The following is a 17,484-nucleotide window of genomic DNA, read 5'->3' on the forward strand; positions in this document are numbered from 1 at the left end:
TTCTGAGTGCGTGCGTGCGTGCGTGCGCAGCTGATCGCTTTCAAGGCGGGAAACAGCTGGTCGGAGTCACGCTGCACTCCCGAAGAGAGAAAGCGAGCAAGGAAGCGAGCAGGCGAGCGAGCAAGCCTCCTTCCGAAGAGACGAGGGACTTCATGTAAACAAAAGGACTATTTGAAACACTACATTGGGCTTACTCAAGTGTTGGCCGATTTGCAGCAGAGAGGTTTAAAGTTCTATTGCTGCCTATTTCCATTTCGATTTTAGATGATAAAATGACATTCAATTATGCTGATCACTGACACACACGCACGCGCGCACACACACAGAATGCAGTCAGACATTGTGAAGTGATTTTTTTTCAACCTAACAATTTAAAACATTCTTTTGTAGGGATTTTGATACTTCCTTTTTAGACAATTCCCTCTCATTATGCTGATATGCAGAGTGCTGATACCTCTAGTACAGGGGTGGGCAAACTTTTTGACTCGCGGGCCGAACTGGGTTCTAAATTTGGACCGGAGGGCCGAACCAGGAGCAGATGGACGTAGTGTTTGTGTGAAGTAATATAAGCGACCTGTAAAGGTAATTGCATAAAAGATTTTGGCCTTTAGTAGGTAGTAAAGCATGGATATTCCAAACAAGTTTTTTGAAAACAAATGCATTTATTAACAGCATTAAAAAAAAAAAATCACTAAAAAACTGCTATCAGTGATTCTCATAAAATACGACACTATTATTATGAATAACAGTCTCCATCACTTCAGTGCCTGCAGGTCAGATTAATGAAAAATGTTTATCTTATGAGATCACATCAAACAGCAAACATTCTGACCAAATATATCATCTTGAAGAATCGGTGAAAGCATACATCCAAATAAAGTAATCAAAACGGCAACACGGTGAGTGGTATCTGAACATCAGAGCAGAACTCACAAACACCTGGTAACAGAGGTGAGGAAACGGGAAACACTTCCTTAAAGTAAGCCTTAAGAACTTTACAGGTTAAGATTAGTCGCAAACAGGTGGTGCATCAATGTCCTTGAGCATCCTGCATTGTTTGAAAATGAGAATGGTCGCTAGTTTCAATCCCTGCTATGTGTACAAATCATATTCAAAATGCATTTTTTTACAACAAACTTGAGAGCCTCCCCTTCATTTTCAGTGGGAACAGTGTTGTTGGTCTCCCTTTTTTGCTAGTGCATCATAGTCTGGAGTAAAATTTGTTGTGGCAATTTTTAGGAGAGATCCGTTTACCTCGATCTGTGACGGGTTGATGTGGCTGAACGTCACGTCGCGTACGTCGAGCCAAATTGGCCACTCTTTTAACATTCGGCACTCACTTCTTTTCTTCGGGCCACTCATTTTAATGGAAGGATTCCAGGGGAAGGTTTGTGGGTGGCTTTAGCGTAAAACTGTATCTGAAAGCTCAGCGAGCGAATTACAAGAATGCTGTCGTCACAGCCCACGCTCTAAATTCGGGACTGATACAAATAGAGCGCGAGTGCGCCATGTCCGTACTAGTACGTACGTACACGCACTTGTGAGTGTGCACCGAGCTTTCTGACACGGCTTCCGGTAGTAAATGCGCAGGCGAGCGGTTCCCCATCTACTGGGGAAACGCAGTCATTGCAGGCAAAATGACAAAAAAAAAAGTTTAATAATACAATTAATTCAGGGTTGGCGGGCCGGATTAAACGGTCCCGTGGGCCGGATGTGGCCCGCGGGCCGTAGTTTGCCCACCCCTGCTCTAGTATCTTTGATCATATCATGTTTCTTTAACACAATCACAGATAATGGTGAATGAACAAAAATGCAGCTGATGCATGATTTGCCAGTGTGTCAAAATGAACAGCATAGCGCCAACTACTGCCAAGGAAGACTTATTCGATGTTAGATATTTTTATTTTCAATATATTTTAAGTATCGGTATATGATACTGACACTCGCCCATCCCTGTTTTAAAGAAAAAAATCAGTATTCACAATGTTCTATACATTCCCTACTCTGCATGAACAAGGCTTCAATTAAAATCCATTATACGTAAAAAGTTAAATGAGAATTGTACCTAAATGAACAGTTGAAGTCAACACCTTTTTAATACTTAATGCAACTGTACATAAAGTTAAATACAACTAAACTGCACAAGACAGTGATTCTTTTGCATACCACCAGAGGGAGCCTGGCCACCATGAAAGTAATCATTTGATTTGTCAGTTATTTAATAATGGGTCTCTTTGCTTTTTTTTTTTTTTTTTTTGCCATTTTGGGGGGAGGCAGGTGGTCTGGGAAACGTGCAGGTGCGCGCAAACACAGTCTTTGGAATGTGATACAGTCAAACCTCGGTTTGTACCATTTGTACTCTGTTAAATGACATGACTAAAAACATCCATCCATTCTTGTATAAATACTTGAGTAAAAATATCCCCTTACATTACTAGACTGCGCGCGCGTGCACACGCACACATCGTGGGAGGGAAAGGGAGGGGGAGAGGGAGGGGGAGCTGCAAGCAGCTGTGAGCTGGCAGAAGCTTCGCACTCGGCTGGGCTGCTCCTCCTGACGGGGCTGGCTGGCTGGTGGGCAGACGGCGGCGGGGGAGACGAACCTCCGCACAAGGACACCTTTCCTCCCCGCGAAAACGACGACAAAGCAGCAGCAAAAGCCGCCCTGCCTCCATTTTCCAGCCGCAGCAGCAGCCCGTCACTCCGTGTGTGCGTCGCCCCCACCTGCTTCTTGCTTTCGACTTGACCAGCGTTGCCGTTGAGCGATGCGCTTCGACGAACACCAGGAGAGCACCCTTTTGGGCAAGCTTTTGCTTCACGGCTCATTTGGAGTTTTGACAGTCGGCTCTTGAGCAGGCATGGCCAACTAAACCAGGGGCTGTCAACTTGGACTGTCTTGCTTCTTGCTCGATGCGCTTGGGAGTCCAAAACACGCGAGAATGGTGTGCGAAGGGAGTGCCTGCCCAGACACCGACTCATCATCCTCATAATACTTTGCTTCATATTTGCCTCTCATTGAAAGAAGAGGGGGGGACACAAGGACTACGTATTGACGACCACTTTGGCTCTGAGCACCACGCAGGAGGACTTTGCTTGGCCAAGTTTGGAGGCGCTTAGAAGGTAAGAAGCATGAGCCTGCGCGAGCCGCTCCCCCTCTCCACGCATTTCGCGTGTTGTCATTGCTGTCATGTCAAGTGTGTCCACGTCGCAACAGCGGAAGAATGCGCGAGGGGTTGAACTATTTTCCCAGACTCTCGGGCGGCACGCCTGCGAGCCGGTTGGTCGCACTCCCCCGGACTCCCAGCTCACCTATAAAAACAAACAAAACTTGTTCACCAATACTAGCTATCTGTAATGTCCGTGTGTATCTCAACACTAGGATGGTCATACAGCAAGTAGCTATAAAAGACAAATTAGAAATGAGAGCAGGCCTATCCCAGTTGACGTTGGACAAAAGGTGTGCTCAATGTCGACGGGCGGCCAAGCATGTTGGGATCATTTTAACAGAGCAGGTAGGCAAAGCAATGTTTGCCCCTACCCTTTCAAGCATCATTGTGTGCACAAAGGGACACACTTTGGGATGGAATGCCACCCCCCCCCTTCAGGTCAGAGCCCATGGGCCCGCTAAGAATGGCAGCAAAAGTGCCAGGAGCTGCCAAGGCGGGCCTCAGCGGGCCTGTGTGGCAGAGGCATTGTTAGAAAAGAGGCGGAGGCCCACTCGAAGGGGTTTCATTTGGGACGATTGGGACCAGATTGTTGCTGGATGATGGACTTTTTCAACTCAGATTCGTTGTTCAAAGAATCGTATTGGAGTTGCCATCCCAACTCAAAAGTCTCTTTTGCTCTACACAGAGTGAATCACTTTGCTGGTAAAAGCCTGCCAAATCCAAAAATGTGAGAACTGGCTGTGCGGGAGCAGCCAAGAAGGCTCACTTCCGAAATGCACATCTCATCCAATAAAGCAGATGCAGCTGGCGAGCAAGAAGAACCGGGGTGGTGATTAGGGGTGTAAATCGCGGATTTTGTCACGATACGATATCATATCGATACAAAGAAACACGATACGATATTTGCCGATATCTTAAAGCCTGCTGTGATTCATTCACGATACATCACGATATAGTGCTCTACGATCGATATAGAACAATATCCTGATTTATAACAATTCATACGCAAAATCAACAAGGTACTGCAAACTCTTTATTTAGGAAATTACAAAGTGCTTCCAAACGAATGACTTGAAGCCCAAAGGGGAGCGAATTTCCTCGTCTTCTTGGACACTAGCCATAGCACCAGCCCAGGAGCCGCGTAGTTGTCGGCTCCCCTTTCACGTGCCTGCTCTGCTCACAACACAACACGCTGCGCACTGCTCCCGGAAAGAGGAAGCAAGCAACAATGAACTGGATTTCAAAATAAAGTCGCGTCTAATGTCCGAGGTCAAAAACGGGCGATATAGATCGATGTTTACGTTTAGCATCGATGCCAACAAATCGTAGAGCATTATATCGATTAATCGATGTGTATCGATGAATCGTTACACCCCTAGTGGTGATGCTTAAAACGGACAAGAGAGAAACCCAAACAACGTGTTGAACGAAAGTGGCAAAGAGTGAGCCTTTAACTTTTACTGGCCTTCCCAGTAGTTCCCGACTGTTTCATGGGCTTTTGGCGCTCTATCGCTCCTTTGTCGCTACCACCTCCTCCTGTTGCTTCCAGAGCAAGAGAGCGGCGGTGACGCCTCCGCTCGGCTCGCAGCAGCACTTCCAGCCGAGGGAGTCGGAGTATTGCATCACCGCCTGCCGAGAAGGGGGAGCAGAGTGCCCTGCATGCCATGCTGTATGGAGTTCAAGGTGGAGCTTGCTATTTTCAAGCTGTGACCAACCTTTAGTAAAATTTGCACACAATTTGTGATGGGTACTTCAGCCGTATGGCTCAGTTGCTCTGTCCAAAGTGATGACTGAAAATACTCGTTTGAATTGAAAAACAGCATCAAGATTGTACAGAGGTCAAGGGGGGCTGGATGGATCTCTTCAACGCAAGTGACAGACAATGCCCCCCCGACCCGTGACTCAGAGGCCTTCAAAGCAGACAGTAGCGTTGCGCGACGTACCTCGGGCCATGCTTTCTTAGGTCTGAGATGTCGTCCTCTGAGAATTAGAGAAGCCTTTGAGTTGATGAAAAGGTTACGTTTTGTGCCGGCTTAGGGTTAACCAGCTGTAACAGAAGCAGCCTAATAAGATTGTGCAAAGGCGCTCACAGATCTGTTCTTACGGTGATGATGCAACTCCAATTTGCTGTAAAACTACTAAAGTCAATTGTGACTCAAATGACCACAACAATGGAAACAACCTTGTTTTCTGTTCAGTGCAGCCCCCACAAGAATGCTTCTAGCCTTCTGCCATCACAGCGTGCCGCACAACAATCAATCCGCTGTCCCAGGCCATAAGGCTCACACGACGCAGTGTGAAATGTCTAATGTATGCTTATAATGTGGCGGTACAGATCGAGTGCCACCACATCTGTGCACGCATGCGAGTCTTCAAGTCCACATGGAGCTCTATGATTTTTGGGACCACTGAACAATACTGGGCAAAGTATGTCAGTAAACGTCTCGAACAAAACATGGAAAAGAATGGAAAGAAATCCACTGGGGTTAAAGGGGCGGCATGGCTCAGTGGTAGTGTTCTCGCCTCTCAACTCTAAGGTTGTGGGATCTATCCTGAACCCTGGTGACCACGTTGGAGTGTCCATGAGCAAGACACTGAACCCCAATTTGCTCCCAGTGTGGATCTGGCAGTGCTATGCATGGCAGCAGCCTTCCATTAGTGTAGGAATGTGTGTGGGTGAATGTGAGGCATTGTAAAGCGGTTTCTGCACCATGTGGTGTAGATAAAAGCGCTATATACACTACCGTTCAAAAGTTTGGGGTCACAAAATTGTTTGGGTGACCCCAAACTTTTGAACGGTAGTGTAAGTGCAGTCCAGTTACCATTTATTAGCAAGCACGTACTGCAGCGTGTTGGTGCACTCGCAAGTTGAGACGCCATTTAGCGCATCACGTCACCTCGTTTGTCCAAATGCGGTCCATTTCATATTTCTTCCGCAAACAAATACTATATGTTCTGTTATTTCTACGCAGTAATACAAAGTGTTGAAAATAGCTAATTTTGTCACATTCAACTCTGAAAAGTATTGTGAAACTCCACCTCTGCAAGTCTTGATGTGTTTGGAGCTAACGTGTGAAAATAGCAACAAATGGATTGCTGCAATGGAAGTGGTCAGCCGCCAAGGTGAGTTGCTGTGAAGATTCATTTGGGCTCATGAAACTCAATCTTTGTCTTTTTCAATTGCATGACAAAGACATTTGAAAGGGAAGATGACCTCAGCGCAAAGCCTTTTCTGGCGTTGGGGCTGAATACAAACGCAGTCTTTGATGAGCGCAGTGGCGACCTGCCCGCAACATTTTATTCAATCACGGATGAATGAATGAGCACTTTTGAGCAGATGAAATCAGCGACTGAACATGACATTGGGCTGGTGGTATTGAACCAACCCATGTTGCGCTCCTGCATGCAACTTGGTAATTCCAGCAAGATGGCTTTAGGGTTGGTGAATAAGTGGCACTTTTACAGATGCCCGCTGTGTTTCTGCTTGGCGTCGATGATATGGATAATGAGATATTCTCAAAATGAAGTAAACTTTTGGAAAGGGCTCAGATGACATTTGATGGGATGCTAACATTCCAACAACAGCGTGCGTCTGCTCGTCCGCCGTCCCTGACAACAAACCGCAAGCATGACCCGTCCTCCTACAACTTGACTTCCAGCACCCCTCCTAGCACCATTTGCCCCCACCGGAATTCCTCAAATCTCGAGTACTCTGGCGCTAGCTTCCTGTTACTTGGTTGCGTGCTATTTTTTTGCGTTCCCACTTCCCTTCTTTTTGCATACTCCAATTTGTTAATGGTGCTTTTATTTTGGGTTTCCCGTCCAACCACACGAAGCCACTTCGTGTTGCAACTGTGCTTTGCTCCTAAAGCAATGGGCTCGCCCCCCCAGAGCCTCTTGTCGCTCTGAACACCACAATTACTCACTTTGCACAGATAGCACGCGTCACAATTTATAGAATTGTCCGTACATTTGCACGATGTAACATAGAAGACATGCGGATGAAAGAAAGAATAAAGGAAAGGGTGACAAAGCTAAAAAGGTCGAGCAACACAGAGGCCCTGAAGGTGGAGTGGAAAGTGAGGCTTCCTGTCTGAAGCTCAACTCTCGGCTCACCATCAGGTGGGTGGACGACGTCAACGGTGGCTCTCGTGTGCACTGGGGACTATTTGCCTTTTTCAAATCCATCCATTATTTACAATGCACGTTACCTTTGTTGGGGGCTATCGGGGAATCTCCAGAGGTTAACACAAAAAGTAGCTTTTTCAAGAGGGTGAGAAAAGTCACTAAATGGAGCAACAAAGGACAAGTTGGCACAGCGCAAGCCTTGTAGCTTGGTTGCCATGTTAAAGAAACCCACACTCTTCAAGAAAAAAATCATACTTGTTAGCCGAGCAGCTGGACATGATTTGCCAGGCAAATCTTTGGGGAAAGTGCTAACCAACAGTTAAATTAACTACTGCTAGCAAACTTGTCTGGCGCATCCCCCAACGCGAGTGCGGCAACTGTTCTTTCCAGAAGGCAACAATACGCCGAAGTGTGTATGCGTGAAAATGAAAGTAAGTTCCGGCTGGTTCGGGGGAAGGAGGGGTCATTGGGTTAGAACCTGTCTCACCTGAGGGTCAGTGGTGGTGGTGATAGCCGCGCTTGCTTTTTTTGCATGGTCAGATCCGAAGCACAATCCTCTTGTGTGCAGATCCTGACAAGCTTAAGATCAGTGATTGGGATCAGGGTCAACAAGTGTGAGCTTTGGCCTGACAGGAGCACCAAGGTCCATGAGCCCACCCACCATGTCCTACCTCAATCACCCGCATTTCAAAGAATGGACTGTGCATTTGAATATTAAGACGAGTCAATTTCTGAGACTTGCGTTTTCCTGTCACTGTTCTGCAATTGCGAAGAACGGTGGAATGTCACTAGGCCACCCGACATTGTGATTCCTGAACAAGACACTTGGTCCCTTGGCCAATGCTGGCTGATGCGGGCTGGCTGCAGCTCCTCCAGGCTAATGCGACCTTCCTCACTTTGCCCCCTCTTGCCCTTGCGCCTCCTTACCGACCGTCACGCCCCCGCCCGTCCTCTCTGCCGGCTCCGTTCTGTTTACTCTGCCCCGTAGCGCCAGGGCCCCCTGAGGGGACAATGCCACCTTTCAGAGAAACTGTCCACACCATGCTCGAGCACGGAAATCCGCTTGTGGGGGAGGGTGCTGAAAATTTGACGGTCAACACCCTTTCCCCAAACTTCACAGCCACCCGCCAACTACACATGCACACGCAAGGGAGCAGTGCATTCTCCTCTCTCTCTTTCCTTCTCTGACCCCCCCCTCATTTCTCATAACAACCTCCTGGTCAGCACTAAATGAGATTCAAAAACAGAGTCATTCCTTAACAACTCCAAATTTTCTCCGGTGGTGGCTGAGTCAGGGTCAAAAATAAAAACAGCAATTCATTGGCCCCAAGGCTGTTGAATCGTAATCAAATGGTGTCAAATATTGACGACCCACGAAACCTTTGCTACACAAGCATAAAAAATGGCGACTGTGCATCTTGCTTTTCTGAAATGATACTTGTTGCAAAGTAAAGAGCATCTTCAACAAAAGGAGAATGGTGAGAATAGAAAGACAGGAAGCGATAAAGAAGCACACAGTACAGATCAATCAATCAGTCGGGCCGCTCGCATCTTAGGGCGAGAACTGCAGATTCATTCAACTAATTGCTCCACCAACTCGATTGTTTGAGTGTTAACGTAGTCAAAGTCAAGTTTGTTGAGAGGGTTGAGACAATGCTCCTAAGGAAGCAATCCTCGTTTCTGCTTGTCCGTCCGCTTGGATTTGTATAGAAAAAGGTTAAGCTGATCCCTGGTCTGCGCCTGGAGCTAAGGGGCTTACTCATTTAGTGGGTGACAGACGGGCTGTTTTCTGCTTCTTGCCATCGGGCGCTCGGGGCTGAGCATGTCCCAGACACGTTTACAAAACAGCAACACGACGGCTCTGTCAATATCTTGGATTTCAAAGTCTACAAAGGCGGACAGAACACAAACTCCAGCCGAATCGGCCAACACAGGTTAATTAAAGGCCATAGTATAAAAATGTGTCTTCAGTCATGTCTTAAATGTTTCTACTGAGGTAGCAATTCTGATATCTATCGGTAGGGAATTTCAAAGCTCTAGAGCCAGAATAGAAAATGCTCTAGACCAGGCGTCGGGAACCTATGGCTCGCGAGCCAGATATGGCTCTTTTGGTGACATTATTTAAAAAAATACATTAGTACACTCAAAAAATCATTGGTCTTAATTGAAATACATGCATTTAATTATATCTAGCCTATCGTTTTATTTTAAATGGTATGGCTCTCATGGGAAATTATTTGTAAAAAATGGGCATGTATGGCTCTGTCCACCAAAAACATTCCCGACCACTGCTCTAGACCCTGCAGACTTCTTTATGGCCCTCGGGGTCACTAAAAGACTAGCGTTTTGCGAGCGAAGGTTACGGGACGGAACGTAAGGCACAACTAGGTCGATGGGATACGAAGGCGCTAAGCCATGCAATGTTGTATAGGTTAATAAAAGAACCTTGAAGTCGCATCTTAAATGGCTGTGAGCAGTCTCGCCGCAGCATTTTGTACCAACAGTGGACTTTTAATAGTGGAATACAAGTCATTTGAAAGTTGCATAATTGGAAATGGTGACAATAGATGTTACTAAAATTTTGGTTTATAGTTATGAGAATTTCATTGGCCCTTAACACGACAGTACAGTAATCCCTCGTTTATCGCAGACAATTAGTTCCAAGACCACCTGCGATAGGTGAAAATCCGCGAAGTAGTGTCACCCTCTCATTTTTAACATACGTACATTTTTTGTGTATCAATAAAATGTATATCAAACCATATATGTAAGTACATACAGTGCCTTGCGAAAGTATTCGGCCCCCTTGAACCTTTAAGTTTAAATTATCCAATACATTTCGTTCCACTTCACGATTGTGTCCCACTTGTTGTTGATTCTATGTTTGAAGCCTGAAATGTGGCGAAATGTTGAAAGGTTCAGGGGGGCCGAATACTTTCGCAAGGCACTCTATGTTATCATTAGAACATTAACTAATAGTTTCAAACATGTAAATACTATATTAATAGTATAAATGACATACAGAAAATAATGTATAAATAATATAAATATAAATATGATACGTGTGCGCGCGCGCACGTGTCACATATGTAGATATAGCTAAAGTATACATACTGTAAATGTTTTTAGAACTCTTATTATAACAACTTTTTTATAACAAGGTACAAGTGTACATACTGTTAATATGTTTTTAGAACTCTTATTATTATAAGATTTTTTATAACAAGGTACTAAACTGTAAATATGTTTGTAGGACTTTTATTATAACAACTTTTTTTTATAACAAGATACAAGTGTACGAACTGCAATTGTATGGGCACTCCCTGCCTTCTGCTGGCGTGCGGGCAACTTTCGTGCCATAATTCCTCAATTTAGAATTTTTATTTTGAATTTTTGATTTTTTTGGGGGGAGAAGAGGGGGGGAATCCGCGATAAATGAACCGCGATATAGCGAGGGATTACTGTATTTCTTACTCCAAATATGAATCTCCCAAAATTTGTATGATATCCTTAAAACTAAGAAACGTTTGGGGCAGTTTGGAGCAAAAGTGCAGGACTTATTTCAAATGTGAGTATTGCCTCCACATGCTAAAATTGCTACTTATGTGAGCACAGCTGTTGTTTTGGAGCCTTTAAGGGTTCAAAGGATCAATTTGCACTCACGATGCTACTGGCAGAACTCATCTCCATAAAGTGCCCCTGCCACAACCCTCAGGCTTGGTCTGGGGGGCAGCGTGGTTTGTGGAAGGAGGAGGTGGGTCGGTGCCGCTGGACTTGAAAGCCTGGAGGACACGTGGGGGGTGAGCGAGGGCTTACCGGTGGGGTCTGGTAAGGTTGCTGGGGCTTGATGGGTGCCTGGCCGAGAGGTGGGGCACTGTTGCTTGGCGGGGAGACAGGACCATCTGGATCAGATTGTAGACATTCCTCAGGAAGAGTAAAGGTTAAGGAGGGAAAAAAGAGGGGTGGTGGGGTGTGTGTGTGTTGGGGAGGGTGGCTCTTGGATCACGGTGTTTATTTTTCTTTAGCTTACTCAGTGCTTTGGTTTACAATTGTGCTCAGTTTACCATTGTTGGAGCGAAATACATCCGCAGCGGGACAGTGGAACTCCAGATGCATTTAACTTGCAAGACATCACAGGTGTGTTTAATTATCAGTTCCAGTTCGACTCCAAAATGTGCCATTAACTGCATACTATAAGCTCTACAAAAACATCAGATTGTCCGTTCCGTTAGTGGACCTCCCTTGTCCTAACTTAGCCTCTGGTGTTTGCGCAGGTGCTGTCATGCTTTCCCTGGACGAGCCCCTGGACCTGAAGCTCCCTCGGCGGACCAACGGACGGGACCAGGGGTCATGCTCGCCGCCCCTCTCACCAATGATAGCCAAAAGGGCTCACCGTCTCTGCATGACAAACGACGGTACAGCGGTTCTCGATTCTGCCTCCCTGGGATTCCCGCACGGAGGTGGGTGACGTTGCAAGCGGCAGAACAAACCTCAACATCCAACTCATCTATTGCCATCAATCACATGCCTATTTTGTTTCAAGCTGTCTTGGGTATGCGGGTAGCCCTCAGCGACCGAACAGATACCCCCACGCCCCCTGCAGTGGATCTGAGCACATCTCCTTCCTCCCTTGCTCACACACCCGTCTCACCTGAGATGGCCAACGGCAGCTACACTCCCGCAGCGGTGAGGACCTGCGCCTTGGAAGTTGTACAAAAGAATCAACGCTATGAAATCCAGTTGACTATTGTCGAGCTAACATGCTGAGAGAATGGAAGTGGAACATTTGCGACTTTAGACGTTTGCAAGACAAAAAGAGCGAGTCTAAGACCCCTGTGGTGCCACCCTCGATTGTGGCTAGTGGACATAGTCCAGCCAAGAATTTGAGCGCAAGTACAAAGGTTCTCCTCGGTTTACGCAACCCAAATCACGTCAAAATGCCCAGTCATCTGTCACTATTTGACATGGCTATCAAAATCCCACCACAAAGCATGTGGTGCAAATGCAATTCCAATAGGGGTTTACGGGATCCGACCCGCTTCACCATATCGGTCGCTGCTGGGGAAGTGGGTGTCCGCTAAACGCCTCATTATCTCCACTAAATGCTCTCTCTGTGTCATTCATTGGTGTGAAGCATGCGTGCGCGTCTACATGAATAATCTGATGAAGAACAAGGTACTGCCACATGCCGACTAATTGCTGTGCCTCCTCGATTGAATTGAGACAAGACACGGGAAGCATTCACCAATGTGCCCGCGTCGTGGCAAAATCGTCTGAACTCAAGTTGACCCCACACAAGGGCATGGTGCCTCCTGTCTCTCCATCTTACAAAATAATAGCAACTCAGGTTGGCATGGCGAGACAGAGCCACATTTGTCACATCCCGTAGGCCTGACGAACATAGCTGTGTGTCAACAAGACAATCCATTTAGGAACATTGTTTCCCAACAGATACATCCAATTGGAGCATTTCTTTCCCATCTTCAGTCACACTACACAGTAAGTGTGGAGTGTACTGGAGGAGGTTCTAAGAATCTTTTGGAGTGCACAGAAAGAAAGGGGGGGGAAAAAAGAAGCCTGCCCCACGCGATGAGCAACCATTTTCTCTGTACACTGATTTTCTTGGAACAGATTATTCCAAAAAGATGAGCAGAAATTTTCAGCGATCATTGTTTTGTCTTTTCTTACCGTCTGTGGAAGCAAAGCTCGCCACCGTGGCTGTTGATCTTGACCTCCTCGATTGCCTTTTCCTCCCTTGAATCGCCTTTCAGTTTTTTGTAATGATCGGAGCTGGGGCGGGACTTCGCCTACCGTCATCCATGTTCGTTGGCCAAGTGAGTGATAAAAGGGCATCACATGACCTCTCGTCCGACGAACAGCTGGCTTGCCGCTGGAAGAAGGTGCGACTCCAAAAGCGGCGATTGCATGTGGCCTCAGGAGCCAAATGAAAACGTGGCTCTATTTCCTGCAGTGCCACCTGCTCTTTGACTCTCTTCAAGACCTGGTGGACCATGTCAACGACTTCCACGTCAAGCCAGAGAAAGAGTCTGGCTACTGCTGCCATTGGGAGGGCTGCTCTCGTAAAGGGAGGGGCTTCAACGCCAGGTGAGCATCTCCCCCCTTGCACGTCGGCAGCATCAAGTGCTGAGGTTGACCTTTTGCGCAGGTACAAGATGCTGATTCACATCCGCACGCACACAAACGAGAAGCCTCACCGTTGTCCCACCTGCAACAAGAGCTTCTCGCGCCTCGAGAACCTCAAGATACACAATCGCTCGCACACGGGTTAGTGGCCTGGCAAGTCTGTTTGTATGGTGTTCAAAGCTAGCTTTGGTCTCTCACCCACAGGCGAGAAGCCCTACTTATGTCCCTACGAGGGTTGCAACAAGCGCTACTCCAACTCCAGCGACCGCTTTAAGCATACGCGCACACACTACGTGGACAAGCCCTACTCTTGCAAAATGGTCGGCTGCCTGAAGCGCTATACCGACCCCAGCTCTCTACGCAAGCACATCAAGGCCCATGGCCACTTTGTGGCTCAGGAGCAGGGCTCGCTGGCCGGACTGGGCTCCTTGCTGAAGGGAAGCCAAAGTGGGGCTTTAGCTAGCGGAGGGGCCAAGGACTGCACCATGTCCTATGTGAGTGGGGCTCACATTATCATTCCAGGGGCGGGAGCCGCTCTCCTGGGTGCCCACACACTCCAGGGTCTGGGTGGATCTCTTCCCTCGTCCCCCCTCAGTTCTCGGCCCCTGGACCTCAGCACGTTGAGTTGCTGCGGCTCCCAGCCAGGGAGCTTGGGACCGGCTTCCGTCCTATCTTTCAATGGCTCCTCACTAGGCCTGGCCAAATCGCCGCTGCTCTCCGCGGCGTTGTCCTCCTCCACCCTCGGTATGCCTCCCATGCTGGTGGAGAGTGTCGAGTGCAGGGACCCCAGCCTGCAGGACAAAAAGGGTCGAGGACAGGAGGCCGAGAACAAGGTGACTGAAGGGGTGCTTAACCTTTCCACAGGAGGGTCTCATGATCCCTTGTCTTGGGTGGTTATCCCCCCGGGCACTGTGATGCTCAAGCCAGCTGTGGTAAACTGACACACGCACACACACACTTGCACACGCACGCACACACACAAACACACACACACGCATTCCAGAAGAGCTCAGGGGGTCATGATGGGAGGGGGAACGGACTTACAGGCGGTCAAGGGTGGTGCAGGGGGAGGAGGGGGTCGGCTCACACAGCTTCAAAGAGGGTAGAATATGTACGACAATGTGGTGACTTGACCGGCGCTACGTATGCAAGAGTTGTAGAACGCAGGCCTCTTTTGTTGTCGAGGGGCTTAAGAATATTTCTATCTCCTTTCTCGTTTTATACTCGATTCTTCCTTGTTGGTTCTGTGGACAGAGCCCGTAAAGGACAAAGCCTTAGACACGTCCTTGAATTCTTTGCAGTATTTGTCAAAGATGACCATGTGCCTCTGGCCAAGCAGCGAGATTGACAAGGAAACAGATTGACACACACTGCGCTGGGCAAACGTGCACTCAGTTTCCCTTTTAAACAGAAGCTACAGGATTCTGTACGATTCAGACGAGCTTGCTTGATCAAAGCAGGTGACTGTAAAGGGTCTTGGACGGTTCAGTTACACATAGCACTTAGTTATGGTCCCAAAACCTCCAAACTGCTGCTAGCCTCTTGCGGTGACTGGGAGCATGTCTTTTTTCCTGACAATCAATGGATCCCCATTTTGGTTGAAGCCAACCAACATAGACCAGCCTGATCCAGCAGAATTTCTCACCAGGCAGAGTAGATTGCTTTGATAGCCATCTGAGGTGAGGGACGAGAAGGCACTGCTGTTTGGCTCCCCTCTAGTGGCAGGACGAGAGTCACGACATGCCAAGTGGCCCAGATTTTTTTTGCTCCAGGATTGTCCAGCTGCTTTCCTGTAATGGACTGAACACGGCCGGTTTGCGTATGAAAGGCCCAGTGTGGTGATAAACACTGCTGTCTTGTGTTTCTTGAAAACCATCTGTGAAAAACAGATGGCCCTCCACTCACCGCTTCATGTAGTTAGTTGGGGCAAGTTTTTGTCGTGCGTTCAACAAAATGTGCCAAAAATAGCAGAGGGATGGATGTTCATATTAGGTTGGGGGAGGGTCTAAACATTTAGTGTCCAACTCTAGCTGGACTGACATTGAAAAAGCAAACTGCCTCATTTCAACAAAAAAGCTTGATCATAGATTGCTCAAGCTGTCGCCATGCGCGTAGCATAAAACGTACTTGCTTCCTCATCATTTCATGGAACCTTACTGCCGATTTTAGTCGTGGGATTGGAGCGCTCCTAATCATGTGTGCAAAACGGCTGAGGAGATGAATTAGAACATTGCTTCAAGAGACTTCCATCTCCTTATTCCATCTGTTCCGCTTGAGAGCTTTTCCACTTGTGGACATTAGATACATTTTACCTCGATGTGTTTGGACGAGACATACTTTCTCTGATGTCGATTCTGCTTCTCTTGTTCGGTGTAAAAGCTGTTGCCTGAAGGCTGAGTCTTTGGGAGGTTGAGGACGCGGATGAGGTGGTCTGGGATCGGTAATATTTCAAGTGCTGCTGCTGCTCATACGGACGGACAAATCAAATGCCAGCGGTGTAAGTTTCAACCCTCATTGGGGTCAAGGAGATGGACCAGGGGTCTCAAACTCCAGTCCTCGGGGTTCGACACCTGATACAATTATCAGGCTCCTGCAGAACGTGAGGAAGAACTGATCATTTGAATCAGGTGTGTTTAACGAGGGAAACTTGGAAAACATGTAGGAATGCGGCCCCCGAGGACTGGAGTTTGAGACCCCTGAGCTAGATGCTGAACAGATACCTCCTTTCCGTATTGATCTCATTTGCCCTTCCCCGAGGAAAGACCAGTCATTACAAATCAACCTCAGCACGAGCGATGCCTTCACAAGCAGGTGCTAAGGAGACTAGACCTTTCCGTCTCCATGGCAACAGTGGATGCAACGCTCGCCGTCCATCTTTTGAATTGACGGCTTTTCCTCGGCAGCTTCAATTGAGGGCAACGGAAATCTGCTTGAAATGACGGCGATGCTCACAGACTCAAATTTCCGTATCAAATAAGGTCCCTATTTTAACCCTCTTGACTTGTCGCAGTCGCAAAGTAACACCATTGCACTTTGTCGATCCTGTCGTAGGTGGTGCGAGGCTCGGACGTAAAATGGAGTGGAGTTGTAAAATGTCCACTGAATCGCATACATTCTAAAGGCGGTACATGCTCCAGAAGATTTGGAACTGGTCCCGCAACATGTTGTGGAACGTAAGCTCAAGTCAGTGTCAGTCAAAGTAGTGCCATTGACTGGAGTGCTACAAGATTGCATAAAGTGTTCATCGGTAAGACAAAGGCTAGTCCAGGCCTGTTCCAACTTCTCTTTTTTTTTTTTTTTTTTTTTTGCACATTTCAATTGAGATACTTTCATTTTTCCAAGTGCCTTATTTTACTTGAGGTAAATATAGAAGTTAAACATTATATTGTGTTTAATAAAGCAGACTTTAAGAAATGTTTATCCTTTCCCTGGTTTCATGTTCTGTGGTCGAACATGGGCTGACGTTAGTTGTTCAAAGCCTCGAATTGCGACAGCATAGCGGTGTTCTCCTGTTTTTGAGGAATTTATGACGATATTGGTAAATGTCAATGAAAAAAGTGTTGAATAAACCTGTTTGATACGAAAGTTGTGTCTCCACATCTGTCCTGTTATGCAGGTAGAGCAAAAAACTTTTTGTTCCACGTCTACAAATAAAAATGTTTTCTTGCCAAGATAAATCAGGGAGGCAGCCAGTGGCGGGAGGCAAAAAGAGCAGTTATGCACTCCCTCTAGCGGCAGGAGGACAGAAGAACAGTTATGCACTCCCTTTGGTGGCAGGAGGCCAGACGAGCAGTTATGCGCTCCCTCTGGTGGCAGGAGGCCAGAAAAGCAGTGATGCATTCCCTCTAGTGCAGGGGTCTCAAACTTCAGTCCTCGGGGGCCGCATTCCTACATCTTTTCCAAGTTTCCCTCGTTAAACACACCTGATTCAATTATCAGGCTCCTGCAGAACGTGAGGATGAACTGATCGTTTGAATCAGGTGTGTTTAACGAGGGAAACTTGGAAAACATGTAGGAATGCGGCCCCCGAGGACTGGAGTTTGAG

At 47.2% G+C, this 17,484-nt stretch overlaps 1 protein-coding gene across 2 annotated transcripts; it reads left to right on the forward strand.

Annotated features, from left to right (window-relative positions):
- The first annotated feature begins 2,490 nt into the window (after positions 1-2,490).
- Positions 2,491-15,967, forward strand: glis2b (GLIS family zinc finger 2b). 2 transcript variants are annotated; one of them, XM_037257220.1, is made up of 8 exons: positions 2,491-2,984; positions 3,027-3,120; positions 11,570-11,755; positions 11,839-11,981; positions 13,067-13,195; positions 13,267-13,400; positions 13,462-13,580; positions 13,644-15,967. In XM_037257220.1, exons 3-8 carry the CDS (start codon positions 11,578-11,580, stop codon positions 14,378-14,380), a joined length of 1,440 nt encoding a protein of 479 aa, XP_037113115.1. In that variant the 5' UTR covers positions 2,491-2,984; positions 3,027-3,120; positions 11,570-11,577; the 3' UTR covers positions 14,381-15,967. The 2 variants fall into 2 exon arrangements, with proteins under 2 accessions (XP_037113115.1, XP_037113116.1); XM_037257221.1 differs by lacking the exon at positions 2,491-2,984 and adding an exon at positions 11,355-11,432 and having other exon boundaries at positions 3,030-3,120.
- The last annotated feature ends 1,517 nt before the right edge of the window (positions 15,968-17,484 follow it).

The sequence above is a fragment of the Syngnathus acus genome, chromosome 8, assembly GCF_901709675.1.
Source record: "Syngnathus acus chromosome 8, fSynAcu1.2, whole genome shotgun sequence".
NCBI lineage: Eukaryota > Metazoa > Chordata > Actinopteri > Syngnathiformes > Syngnathidae > Syngnathus > Syngnathus acus.